General features: G+C 41.0%; 1 protein-coding gene across 6 annotated transcripts in view; it reads left to right on the top strand.

The window, feature by feature from the left end:
* ATRNL1 (attractin like 1) overlaps positions 1 to 14,742 on the top strand; it is a 1,089,767-nt gene that overhangs the window by 367,886 nt on the left and 707,139 nt on the right. For all 6 annotated transcript variants that reach the window (XM_061635905.1, XM_061635908.1, XM_061635909.1 and 3 more), the window contains exon 20: positions 1,276 to 1,369. In XM_061635905.1, the coding sequence (XP_061491889.1) occupies positions 1,276 to 1,369 (94 nt within the window). The remainder of the gene's footprint in view (positions 1 to 1,275; positions 1,370 to 14,742) is intronic.

Here is a 14,742-nt window from a genome sequence, read left to right as displayed (position 1 = left end):
GTTTGGTTGCATCTTAGTCTGGTGTCTCAGCTTTGACCATTCCACCTTGGGTGACCCTGCTAGGAATCTAGCCTCTTGGTCTAGACTACTGACGGCATTGCTCTTACCTTCTTCAACACTCTAACCCCTCACCCTCACCATGTTAAGGTGTGCAACCTAGAGGAGGTTTTTGTGTTGTATCTCATGTTAATCTCCATCTCTAAAATTTCTTACCCACTCTTTATCATATGGTCTGTGGAGAAATGTTGTATATGTGTTTGTGCAAAAAATTATATATATTATATGATGTTTGTGACTGCCATGAGACCTTGTTTTGGTACATTGTTCAATCCTGCTTGGCAGCTGCTGCCTGGTGACAAGTTCTGAGAGGAGAGGGACATGAACACTTTAAGATTCCAGTATATGGGGCCTGTTCAGGTAAATTCTTTCTGATTGGCTGGAAGTTCCAGACAATAGAGGGTATCTGATAGCAGTTGGAAAGGGCAGTTGGAGTTGGTGTTGGTGATAGAGTGAGGAGCTGGATGGTGAAAGTAGCTGAATGAAGGACTGAGACCTATGTTTCATTATCCAGGGTGTCATTAATCATGGTCTGATGAAGATCAGAAGGGAGCCAGTGACTTTGTGAGTCTGAGGAGCTGCCCTGAAGTAAGGTCTTGCCAGAGGGAAATAACACAAGTGGGGAGATAACACTGGCTAAACTCTCCCACAGCCAGGTGTGCAATCAGAGGAGCTTTGGGGCTCAGAGGCAGATTGGCCCTAGTAGCTGGACTGGGCTGTGGAAGTAATTGGTTGGGGTGAGGGAAATTGGCCTATGGGGAGAGCCACTTGGAGGCTGGTGTAAACAACAGTGTGTATGGAGACTTTAGAAACTGTTAGCGAGCACCTATAGAGTCCCAAAATAAGCAACTCTATTCCCTTTTGAAAATAATATCCCTTTAATAAACCTACAACATAGTTCAATATTTATATTGACTCTCAGCGGTGGTGTCATCTCATGCCTAAAGCCTTCCATATGTGCTACTAGGAGGGTTTAAAGAAGTATTCTCTATGAATTGGTGAAAGTGAAAGGGTTGCAGAAGTCTGTTTTACGTGAAATGAGGATGAGAAACTAGTGAAATCCCTGACATGGTCCCAGGGCTATATCATTATATAAACAGATAAAACACCACTGCAATGGCTATAGGCTGTGAAGCAGTTTATAAATTTGTAAAATGCATATAAATAGTATGTGATTATAATATAGTTGCTAAATCTCTTTCCTCTTTGATTTTACAGCTTGCACATGCAGTGGACATGCGAATATTTGTCACATGCAAACAGGAAAATGCTTCTGCACAACTAAAGGGATCAAAGGAGATCAGTGTCAACTGTGAGTACAAGTAATCAAGCTTTCAGTCATTTAAATGTATATTTAAAGTACAATTAAGTCAGCAAATTCCATTGTTGGTGGAATGTTGACGCATAAAGAGAATTCACTACTGATTCAATCCCTTCTGTAACTGTCCTTTTTAAAAAGACAAAAAGGGAAGAACAATGTAAATAGTAACGAACTATTTCAAGAATTAGACATCTTTTAAATCATCTGCTAGAAAACGTCTGGAGACTTCAGACTTCTCTTTTATTTTTTGGTGGATTCCATATCAGTTGTTAAATTATATAAATTATTCTGTATGAACATTCAATGATTTTATTTTGGGAACATTTTATGGTTGGTAATTCTTCAATTTTTTTACGACATAGTTAGATGCAGTAATACCTCAGTTAACAAATCCTCCAGGAAGGAAGCTCTTAAGGCTTTTTTTAAAGGTGAAACTGACCTGCATTGCGTTGCTATGGATAAACAAACTTTCAAGCCAGTGTCTTTGCTCTCAGATGAAACTGACTAGCCTGTGTCTTTGCTTTGCTATGGATAAACTTTCAAGCCTGTGTCTTTGCTTCAATGTGAAATTGACAAGCCTGTGTCTTTGATTTGCTATCAATAAAGGGATAGCCTGCTTTGCTTGGGTGAAAGTGACAAGCATGTGTGTTTGCATTAAAGTGATCTCTTGTTTTTTTCCAGGGCTGGAGAGGGAAGGATCCAGTATGATTCAGAGTAGGGGAAGGGGGAAAGAGGGTGGGGTGGGGTGGTGCCTGGTGAGCACCTTTTAAAGTCCCTGTTGAAGCTGCCTCCATCATCTATGAGCAGCTGTAAGAACCTATCCTATTTCTTTCTATGTTATTCCTCCTCTGATACCAAGTTTTTTGTTAAAGTAATGCCCAGGAATGCATCTACTTTGTTAACTGAGGTATTACTGTATTGACATGAGTTTCCTGGCCTTTTATCCGCTAATGATAACAGTAAATGAAATCAGTGCTGCCACATCCTTATATTTGAAGTGCTTTGATTCTTAATGCCATACTGTAAAAGTAGAAGTAAATCCAAATAACCCAAATAATGCACAGCACTTTCACTGCATCTCAGAATTCATTGACATCATTAAGCAAGAAAGATGTGCCTGCAGGGTTTGAAATTCCCACATTATTTTTGACTTCTTGAAAAACATATAGGAATACATGATATCTGTGTTCCTTGTCAAGAAATTGTAATTATAAAGAAAAAAAAGCTTCATAATAAACAAAAAAAGGTTTTGGGGAGGAGGGTGAAACTTGGTTCTACTCTTTTTTATGTTTGATGTTTTGGGAGCAAAATAAAATAATATAAAATCATACCTTATTTATTTTTCTATATCTCACTTAGTTACAAATTCAGTTCTTGTCATATACTTTTATTATTAGACTGTTGGTTCTGGGGGATGTCAACATCCATGCCTAGGCCACCTTATCCGGGGCGGCTCAGGATTTCATGGTCTCCATGACAACCATGGGACTGTCCCAAGATACCATTGGCCCAACACATGTAGCAGGGCATACTCTAGATTTGGTTTTTTAATCTGGACCTGGAGTTGGTGATCTGAATGTGGGGGGCCTTACATCAGTCCCTCTGTCATGGACAGATCACTGCTTGCTGAAGTTTAGACTTACAGCAGCTTTTTCCCTCTGCAAGGGTGGGGGACCCATTAAGTTGGTCCGCCCCCAGAGACTAATGGATCCGGATGGTTTCCAAAGGGCTCTGGGGAGTTTTCCGGCTGATAGGGCTGGCACTCCTGTCAAAACCCTGGTCGAACTGTGGAATATAGAAATGACCCAGATGGTTGACATGATTGCTCCTGAGCGCCGTCTCCTGTGTAGAGCTCGTACGGCTCCATGGTATACCCCAGAGCTGAGAGCGATGAAACAATATAGGAGACAGCTTGAGTGCAGATGGAGGTGAACTCCTAGTGGATGCAATTATACACTGGTAAGTGCCTATGGTAAGCTGTATTTAGGGGCAGTGAGGGCAGCAAAAAAACAATATTTTGCTGCCACTATCAAATCATCAACCTGCCGCCCAGCGGAGCTCTTCAGAATTGTCCGGGGGCTATTACACTCTGGCCCCAGGGACATGGTAGAACCATCTGAGGCCTGCTGTAATGAATTTGCTAGGCACTTCCAGGATAAAATCTTTAGCATCTGCTAGGACTTAGATTCCAGTGTTATAGCAGGTGAATCAAGCGTGGTATCCAGAGCACAGCCTTGTCCCGACTTCTTGGATGAGTTTCAGTGGGTGCAGCTTAAGGACATTGACAAGGTGCTTGGACAGGTTCATGCAACTGCTTCTGTGCTGGATCCTTGCCCTTCTTGGCTAATAAAAGCTAGCAGGGATGGAACAGCTGGCTGGGCCAGGGAAGTGATTAATGCCTCTCTGCGAGAGGGGGTGGTCCCTGGCGGCCTGAAAGAGGCACTAATGAGACCACTTCTGAAGACCAGAAAATCTTAATAACTATAGGCCGGTAGCAAATGTTCCATTCCTGGGCAAGGTCCTGGAACGAGTGGTTGCGGGCCAGCTCCAGACACTCTTGGATGAGACCGATTATCTGGATCCATTTCAGTCGGGTTTCAGGCCTGGTTTTGGCACAGAAACAGCCTTGTATGATGACCTTTGTTGGGAGAGAGACAGAGGGAGTGTGACTCTGTTGATTCTCCTTGATCTCTCAGCGGCTTTCGATACCATCAACCATGGTATCCTTCTGGGGAGACTAGCTGAGTTGGGAGTGGGAGGTACTGCATTGCGGTGGTTCCACTCCTACTTGGCAGGTCACCTCCAGAAGGTGGTGCTTGGGGAACATTGCTTGGCACCCTGGACTCTCCAGTATGGGGTTCCACAGGGGTCAGTTCTGTCCCCCATGCTGTTCAACATCTACATGAAACCATTTGGTGCGGTCATCTGGAGCTTTGGAGTGCGTTGCCATCAGTATGCTGATGACACGCAGCTCTATTTCTCCTTTTCATCTTCTTCAGGTGAGGCTGTCAATGTGCTGAACCGGTGCCTGGCTGTGACAATGGACTGGATGAGGGCTAATAAACTGAGGCTCAATCCAGACAAGACTGAGATGCTGCTAGTGGGTGGTTCTTCTGACCGGATGGTGGATGTCCAACCTGTTCTGGATGGGGTTGCACTCCACCTGAAGGAGCAGGTTCGTAGCTTGGGGGTTCTCCTAGAACCATCTCTGTCACTTGAGGCTCAGGTAGCCTTGGTGGCCCAGAGTGCCTTCTACCAACTTCAGTTGGTGGCCCAACTAGGTCCCTATCTGGACAGGGATAACCTGGCTTCAGTTGTCCATGCTCTGGTAACCTCCAAATTAGATTACTGCAATGCACTCTATGTGGGGCTGCCTTTGAAGATGGTTCAGAAACTGCAGCTTGTGCAAAATGCAGTGGCCAGATTGGTAACAGGGACTAGATGGTCTGAACATATAAAACCGATTCTGGCCCGCTTGCATTGGCTGCCTGTATGTCTCCGAGCTCGATTCAAGGTGCTGGTTTTGACCTATAAAGCCTTACACGGCTTGGGACCACAATACCTGATGGAATGCCTCTCCCGATATGAACCCACCCGTACACTATGTTCAAGATCAAAGGTCCTCCTCCGGGTGCCTACCCCAAGGGAAGCTCGGAGGACGGCAACAAGGGAGAGGGCCTTCTCAGTGGTCGCCCCCAAATTATGGAATCATCTCCCTGATGAGGTGCGCCTGGTGCCAACACTGTTATCTTTTTGGTGCCAGGTGAAGACTTTCCTCTTCTCCCAGGCATTTTAGCATGTGTTTTTAAATTGTTTTTATATTGTTTTGAATTTTAAAATTGTGTGTTAAATTGTTTTTAAAATATGTGTTTTAAATTGTGTATTTGTTTTAATGTTTTTGATTGCTGTAAACCGCCCAGAGAGCTTCGGCTATGGGGTGGTATACAAGTGCAATAAATAAATAAATAATGATAAAAAGATACTATTGTGTTCAACAAGAATGTTATGAAACAATCCTGTGAGTTCACTGTTTACTTAGAATAGTTACCAATTCACTTTTTTTAGTACTTCTTTGGAAATCAATAGAACTACTTCAGCAGTAGGATGGTATTATAAAAATCTTGACAAGATGGGCATCATGGCTAACACAATTTCATCATGATGTAAAAATCTCTTTTGCCACAAGCAAGGTAGCCAGAGGCTTTCTTAGACACAGGCTCACGGATATTCTATTGCACAGTGACATCATCTCAATCCATCATGGATAGTTACAGTGCCTTGCAAAAGTACTTATCATCAGGGACTGGGTATCTTGTTAAAATTGAAGGAAGAATGGATGGTGCAAAATACAGGGAAATATTGCAAGAGAACCTGCTTCAGTCCATGAAAAAACTGAAGCTTGGGAGGAAATTCACTTTTCAGCTGGACAATGATCCCAAGCACAAGGCCAAAGCAACATTGGAATGGCTCAAGAACAAAAAAAGTGTATGTCCTATAGTGGCCCAGTCAATGTCCTGATGTCAATCCCATTGAGAATCTGTAGTGCTCTTTGAAAATTGCTGTCCACAAGTGATGTCCAACCAACCTGAACAACCTGGAGTGAATCTCAAGAAGAATGGGCCAAAATCCCTCTGACATTGTGTGCAAAGCTGGTACATACCTATCCCCAAAGACTTAAAGCTGTTATTTAAATTTGTATATTTGTTTTTAATGTTTTTAGTTATTGTAAACTGCCCAGAGAGCTTCGGCTATGGGGCTGTATATAAATACAATAAACAAACAAACAAACAACTAAATAAATAAATTGCAACGAAAGGTGGCTCTATCAAATATTAATGTGTGGGGGTTGAATACTTATGCAAGCAACTTGTGTCAGTTATTTATGTTCCTTACAAACATTTCCTAAAACCAATTAACAGGCTTCCCCCCATCTTTCGTATTGATGGCAATTGATGCTTGAAACTTCAAATCAGAATGTTTTACAGATTGTGAAAGCATGAATTGGAAGACTACTGCATGTTGTATGATTTAAATGGAAGGCAGCACTTGTGATTGCTTGTCAGAGATTACCAATACATTCCATTTGGCATTGGGCTTCCTATGGTTTTCTCAGCAAATTTCTTCATCAGTATTTTTGCAGTCTATAAATGCTTAAAATCATTTGCAACAGCAAATACATGGTGGTGGAAATGTGCTTAAAGGAACATATGTGGTGCTCATTACCAGGTTGCAGTGATAATGTGGCTTCATTGCAAGGTGTCCATTAGAGGCATAGCAGCATCAAGAGAAGTAGTTCCTTGAATCCTAACATTTTAGTAAGATCACCAAAATCTATGCAAGATACATCTTCTGTAGGTCCTTGTACCCAAAATGCTATTAGGGCAGTGCCAAATATCTGTTGTGGATCTAACAGTGAGGGCTCTCCACAGGGGCTACCTGGTTAAGTTTTTGATGGAGAAGGGATCAACTGGACCAGAGATGGCTTGTTCCAAGTCAACCATGATACAGAGGGGGATTGGACTCACCTTGTAACGCACTCAGGCTTTCTGTACTTGCATGCTGAACCCCCACAGTCCCAATCTCCAGCAACACCTACTGTATTGTCTCCATGCTGGGAAAACTTATCCTACTTAATTGAGCAGGTGGTTTGATTTGATGGCCTTATAGACCCCTTCCAATTCTATGTATTCTATGATTCTAATTTATGCCATATAGCTATTAGAAGCAAACTTCTCATCTGTGCAAGATCCACTTGTATAAAATGAATTAGAATTTCCATTATTGTTTTCTATTCAGAAAAAAACCCCTACAGCTTGCATTTTAACAGCATCTATAGACTACAACTATTATTAAAAAGAAAATAAGTTAGAATCTTTATTAATTCTGTCTAGGTAATATGATTGGTAAGGTTTAATGTTTGTTACAGAGCTTGATCCTTTCTTTGTGCTGTCCCCACCCTGCCCAATATTTGTCTGTACTAACATAGTCAAGAGTGCGTCCAAGTAAATGTGCATATGATTGCAACCTTATTAGTAGACTAAAGTATGTATGTAATGGATTGATACTCCAAATGAAAATATTCTTGTGCATGTTTTTTAAAAAAATGCACATCTCATACTAAACTATGCACAAAATTATGAAGGCTCTAAGAGTCATGTTCAGTGTTAGTTAATGTTATATTTGTTGTGTACTATTCTACTACTGTTTGAACCAAGAAATATATACAGTTCATTCTCAAATACTGGTAAGCTGTAGCTGAGGATATAAATTGTTTTCCACTTGTTGGACAGGCCATTGTGCAATTTCAGCAGCAAGCCTATAAATCTGTATTATTAAAGTAAGGATTTCCATGAAAATTTCAAACTATACCTGTTCACAGTGTAAGTTAGATTTATATTCTTGTCAAGAATTGTATTGATTACAAAGTCATAGCTACAGGGCAGAACATTGGTCCTCCCACCCCTCGCTTTCAAACTGTTAACAGTGTGTAGTGAATACTGTACCCTAGGAGCAGGGGCTTTTTAGAAATCAGAGAGACTGTATAAAACAAATTATTTTAAACTAGAAGTGACTATAGAAGTCCAGGAAGAAAAAGAGGTGCTTATCCCTTTCAAGGTAGTGATGCTTTCCATTCAGAAATGACTGGTTTTTCATTTCTAGTTCTAAAAAAGTAAGTCTTCTTCTTTTTGTTTCCTTGCTGCTCTGCATTCAGCTTCATAAGTTCACTCCTATCTCCATAGCAGTCTTGACGCAGAACAATGGACTTAAGTGTGGTTTGTCAATGATCTGTCAAACTGTAGTTTCAGACGCCAGTTCTCATTGTCCCAAACAACTGTCATTTGTGGGCTGATTCATGTTTAGACATTAAAACAAATCGTGGTTAAGCAAAACACACCATAGTTTTGTGTTATGTTTATGTGTTATGTGGGAGTTAAAACATTTCTAAACAATTTAACATGATTTGGTTTGATCATGTAAAGTCCGTAGCTCTATTTGGGCATGGTGTTCACATGTAAAGTTTACACATAAGCAGATCAAGTGGGGACAAGCATAAGCTATACCCATCATGTAACCATCCCTGCCAACTTTCAATTTGTGGAGACTGTGTGAACCAGGGAATGCCTTCTGCACATGGAGGCTGCCCATGTAATTTAGAACCTTATATAATCTGAGTTCTAAATCAGGTGGGGAGCCTCCACAAGTAGAGAAGGTTCCCCTCATCACACAGCCAGCCTCCACACAAATTGGCTCCTGCCAGAAGCTTCTTGGGAGGCAAAAGTGTTTCCTGGGAAGTGCTCCATGTGGCCATCTCTGATCTTGTAACTAATTGTTACGGCTTTTGTGTGTATTATCAGTATACGTGCAGAAGCATTTTTCAACAGGGCTGATCTAGAGACTGTAACATATCAATCTGGCTCTTACTTCCCAACACAATTTATAAGCACTGTTCCTGATCTAAATAGTTATACCAGAAATCTTATCAAAAGCCCTGATCAACTGTGAAGCTGTTATTGCTGCTTCTTTCTCCTTTCCTTCTTTGTTCCTGTGTGTGAGAGGAAGCTGCTTAATCCTTATCTAGCAGGTAAAGATATATTTTATATAATCCTTTAACAACTTCACCATTTTACTGATTTCATTGGCACATTTCTCACAAATCCAAAAGTAAAGTTGGAAGAAACGGCAATTATAATGCAATAACATTTTAACAGCATTTCCTCTATGAAGACAACTTGATAGAATCTAAGGGATGTGTAACTTGCTAATGAATAAAATTACATTTCTAGCCAAGCAGCATGTTATATTTCCTGCCAGAAAAGTATTCTACTGTGATGAGTCACAAATTTATAGAACGAGCACATGTTAAAACAGTGGGTTGGATCCAAAGCTGCTCTTCTACATACAGAAGTGTTTTCCACTCATGAAAGGGCTATTTTACACCTTGGCTACTAGTGCATTGTGTTAGAACAGTGAAATGAATTCCAAGGATGTTCTGCTGCTGCAGCAAGCATGACAGCTGCTAGAGAATTTATCTTTTATAAATAAATTAACATGCAAACTCTTGCATAGGCATTGTGTAATAGCACTAGCATTATTTTCATTCCATTCACATTTATTTGGTCTTGCCCTTTACGAATAGACATTTTTGGAGACTCACCTTTCTGAAAGGCAACATTTTCCCATTTACACACTGCACAGTTATGGGATTTTATCTTAATGTTGCCCTCCTAGAAGTAATATCTCCATTTGTAGGCCTGTGTTTAGCTCTGCACTGTTAACTAATGGGTTTGAATCCTTCCACTAGTCCTATGCATTTATCCTTTTATAACCAATGGAGCTTTCTTCCACTTGAATGAAGTTAAAAGTATGCTCATGGTTCACTGGATTAGGACTCAGATCTTCTCATACACACAGTTTTGCTTCATCCCCTAGACCCAGGGGTGTGGAGCCTATGGCTCTCCAGATTAACCATGCTGTCTGGGGCTGACAGGAGTTAGAACCCAACAACATGTGGAAGTCACAGGTTCCCCACCACTGCCCTTGACAGTGTTTATATGATATAATATAGATGATGGACATAAAAGTGAAGTACAGTCTTTATGTGTAGTAAAGCACTTAATCAAAAGGGTAGACTTGTAAAAAAAGTCTTATTTACCCAATATTCTTTCATATTTGTCTTCCATTTCTGTTTTTTTAATATTTTATTTTCAGGGAGCCCTTTTGTGGCATTTTGTTTTTTCTGGAAGAGTGCTTCCTTTCTTCCTTCGTAGTATAAGCATCTCTTTGGGGGATCCCCTTTATAAATATGCAATAACTATGCTCTAAAGAATGTAATGTCCTAGTTTACATTTTAACATGAAAAGCATTAAGTATAAAACTGTAAATTGCCTTATCCTTTTACTAGATCACACTAGTGTCGGAGGTAAACTAATATGTTGCTGAAGAAGCAACTGTAAATACTGATGAAGATATTGCACATTGATAGTTGTAAGAATGCTTGGCATATAGCAAATGTTGTTCCTTTGAGGCTGAGTTGTTTTACCATTAGAACATGGTGAGAAGACAAGTGAAAATTCACTAATATGCAAAAAACCTTGCAGTTTAAAAACTTACTTTAAAAAGCAGCGACATTGGGCAGCTATAGTGAATGCACCAGGGGAGCAGGAGACTTGACCTCCTCTCTGAGATATAGGACTGCCCTACAAATTTGTCAAAATGCAAACACAATTTGGGTTGGTCTTTCACAGTCCAATCCACTTGCTGTGGAGCTTGGAAGACTTTGGTAACATGTGCCTCTGAGTATATGGTGAGTGGTGGCAACACCTGCCATCTCCAAAGATGGAGAATGACATTTTTGTATGTTTGTTGGTGTTCTTCTTACTGTGCTTCTTTTCTGTTACTACTGTTTCTACAGAGAATCTAACCTATTCTACAATTATTCATTGTAGAAATCTGTGCCAAATTTATTTTTATTAATTTCAAAGCCTTTTTATTGGTCAGTGTCATATGATGGTGAAGATAGCCTTTTGTGTTTCAAACTGGAGGTTATCCTCTATTTCTATTTTGGGTGCATTAACAGTTGTAGTGGTTAGAGTGTCGGACTATGACCTGGGAGACCAGGGTTTGAATGCACACACAGCCATGACGCTCACTGGGTGACCTTGGGCCAGTCACTGCCTCTCAGCCCCAGAGGAAGGCAATGGTAAACCCCCTCTGAATACCACTTACCATGAAAACCCTATTCATAGGGTCGCCATAAATCAGAACCGACTTGAAGGCAGTCCATTTCCATTTCCAACATTTGAATCTGAAACTGCAGTTTGATGTAAAATGAGACTGATTACAATATGTTGCTACTTAAGCAATGACTCTAGTTGTTGGAAAAAACGAACTTGGCCTGCCCAAGATGCATGCTTTCAGCCTGCTATGCTTAAACTGCTCCACTTAAGGAAAGGTGGGCATGGTCAATTAAAAACATAGAGCACACCTAGAATTTTGCTAGAATATGTTTATTTATTTATTTATTATTTGATTTATATCACCTCCCACTGCTTTATCTTATGCAAACTGAGACACTCCTCATGTCCATTGGAAACTATTCTGCAGAACAGTCAGTGCCATTATTCCACCATTGTTTTGGAGCTTTTTTTTAGTATTGCAAAGTGTTGCTGTACTTCACATATTCACAGAAACAGAAGCAAAAGGGAATGATTTACTATAGGAAACTTCACTAAAATTACAAAGTAAATCATGTGACTATCTGAACTATATCATCCTTTAATATTATTGTGTTCTTCCTGCTAAAACAAGATCAATCCAGCATATGTCTTGTTTCTGTTCTTTGGGCTGATTGCAGGTGTTGCCACCACTCACCATATACTCAAAGGCACATGTCACCAACTTCTTCCAAGCTACACAGGAAGTGGATGGACTGTGAAAGACTAACCCAAATTGTGTTTGCATTTTGACAAATTTGTAGGGCAGTCCAATATCTCAGAGAGGAGGCCAGGTCTCCTGCTCCCCTGGTGCATTCACTATAGCTGCCCAGCGCCCCTGCTTTTTAAAGTTTGACAGAAATCTCTGTTGGCTATAGGTACATTCTTCAACCACAAGGTTTTTTGCCTGTTAGTGAATTTCTCTGCTTTTTAATCCCGGAGGTAAGAAATAGGATCCTGTGCAAGTTTGCTGAGAATGGATTGATCATTTGCATGCTGATTGAGTTCAGTGGGATTTACTCCCCTGCAGTCATGTTTAAGATAGGTGAAACTGACCACAGGAGATGGGGAGGGGAGGACGAGGAAGAGAGCAGAAAGGAGGAAGAGGAGGAGGGCAGGTTTGATCATTTGCATTATTCTTAAGTTCAGTGGGATTTACTCCTGTGCAATCATGCTTAGGATAGGTAAACCTGACCATGGGGATGGAGGCCTGAAGGGGGAAGGAAAAAGGAAGACGGTAGGGAAGAAGGAAGGATGAAAGGAGAGGAGAGGGGAAGACAGAGAAAGGCAGGTCTGATCATTTGCATACTTACTTTCAGTGGGATTTACTCCCATGCAATCATGACTAGGATAGGTAAAACTGACCATGGGGGAGGAGGAGGAGGGGTGGGGAGAGTAGAGAGAAGGAGGAAGGGGAGGAGGGGATTGGAAGGGGAGGGGGAACATCTTTCCATAGTATCTGTATTACTGTAGATGCTTTATATGATTTCATCCATCCTTCCAGTACTTAGGAGTAGAAAGGGAAAGAAAAATACTCCGTGTGAATAAATGGCTAAAAAGGTGGTGGCGATGTGAGAAATTTGGATTCTGGGACCACGGGCTATGCTTCCTGGAAGATGGACTGCTGGCAAGTCATGGGTTGCATCTCACAAGGACTGGGAAGAATGTGTTTGGCCACAGCATGGAGAAGTTCATCAGGAGGGCTTTAAACTGAATCCTAAGGGGGAGGGAGACATAAACTTGATAGTAATGACTGATGAAGACTTGTGAACAGTAACGGGAACAGAAAGATCGGCTCTAATAGGGCCCAGTAACAGTCCTCAGAAAAATGTAGTAAGGAAGCCAAGCCACAAAGCACATGGTCTTTGATGTCTGTATATTAATATGCAGAGCATGGGAAACAAGCAGGACGAACTTGAACTCTTATTACAGGAGGGTAATTACGACTTGATAGGTATAACTGAAACTTGGTGGGATGACTCCCATGACTGGAATACAGCAATTGAAGGATACAACTTGTTCAAAAAGAACAGAAGGAATAAAAAGGGAGGTGGAGTTGCGCTATATGTTAAAAATATATATATCCCTACACAGAAATACAGGAAGATGAGCTTGGTAGCTCCACCGAGAGTATCTCGATTAAAATCAATGGGGCAAGTAATAAAAGGAATGTGGTGCTTGGAGTCTACTACCAACCACCCAATCAAGGAGAAGACGAGAATGTAACTTTTGAAAAGCAAATTGCCAATGTTTCGAGGAAGCACGATGTAGTAGTAATGGGGGACTTCAATTATCCCAATATCTGATGGGAGACAAACTCTGCCAAACATGGCCCCTCCAAGAAATTTCTGACTTGTGTTGGAGATAACTTTCTCCTACAGAAAGTGGAGGAAGCAACCAGAGGACCAGCTATCCTGGACTTGATTCTAACCAATAGAGATGATTTGGTGGATGAAGAGGCGGTTACAGGAACTCTGGGGGAAAGTGACCACACCATACTTGAATTCTTGATTTTAACAGAAGCAAAAGCTGAGAGTAGCCATACGTGCACCCTGAACTTCAGGAAAGCTGATTTTAATGAACTCAGAGCAATTGTAAGTACGGTTCCATGGCAAGCCACCCTAATGAGAAAAGGAGTCCAAGATGGGTGGGAGTTTCTAAAAAAGAAAATTCTAAGAACACAATGGCAAGCAATTCCAACAAGGAAAAAAGGGGGGAAACAGCAGAAGAAACCAATGTGGCTTCACAAAAAGCTTAGAGAGGACCTGAAAACAAAAAAGGACACATACAGGAAGTGGAAAGAAGGCCAGGCCACAAAGGAAGAGTACAGGCAGGTATCACGGAATTGCCGGGATGGTGTCAGGAAGGCTAAAGCTGAGAATGAGCTGAGGTTAGCGAGGGATGCCAAAAGCAACAAAAAAGCTTTCTTCAGGTACGTCCATAGTAAAAGACAGAGAAAGGAAATGGTGGCACAGCTACTCAGTGAGGATGGCAAAATGATAACAGATGACAAAGAAAACCATGGGCTATGAAGCTGACTTGTTTTAACAAACTATAGTTTAGATTAGCCACAGCATAGACTTGCAACGAAAAATCTTCAATTCTTTTTGCAAGCACACCAGGAGAGAATTGTTGCCACTCATTCCTGTTATAATAAACAATGGCTTATCATGATGCCTAAAATGGCCCAGTGATGCTTACCATATATGCCTGTTATTACATTTGTATTTTACTATATTTGCATTACAATTAGAGAAGTAGCTGTAAGTTACTAAAAAGTCCTGAAGGGTTTTTTTTAACTGAAGCATTGAAAGATTTGAAGCAAAATGCCTTGCAATATGTTAAGTGGTTCAGGCAGCATTCTTACATATACCTAGTGCTCTGAAGTGCTCAGATCAGCTGGCACTCTGAGCATGCCCCAAAACACATTTTCTCCTTTAGCTTGCCTCTACATGTGACTATGCATTGAGCATAAACTCTTTCAAGCACAACACTGGCTGTCCTCAATGAAAAGAGAAAACTTGCCCTGGGACTGAGAGTTGCAAGAACTCTGTACACATGCTAATGCATATCTTTGCACCGGATCTGTTTGCCAATATAAGCATTTACCTCTGTTCATTCAGGACTTGTGAGACAATAGCCTTCTCCTCT

This window comes from Rhineura floridana, chromosome 7 (assembly GCF_030035675.1).
Source record: "Rhineura floridana isolate rRhiFlo1 chromosome 7, rRhiFlo1.hap2, whole genome shotgun sequence".
Lineage (NCBI taxonomy): Eukaryota > Metazoa > Chordata > Lepidosauria > Squamata > Rhineuridae > Rhineura > Rhineura floridana.
The sequence above is the reverse complement of the archived record's forward strand: the minus strand, read 5'-3'. Positions and strand labels throughout refer to the sequence as shown.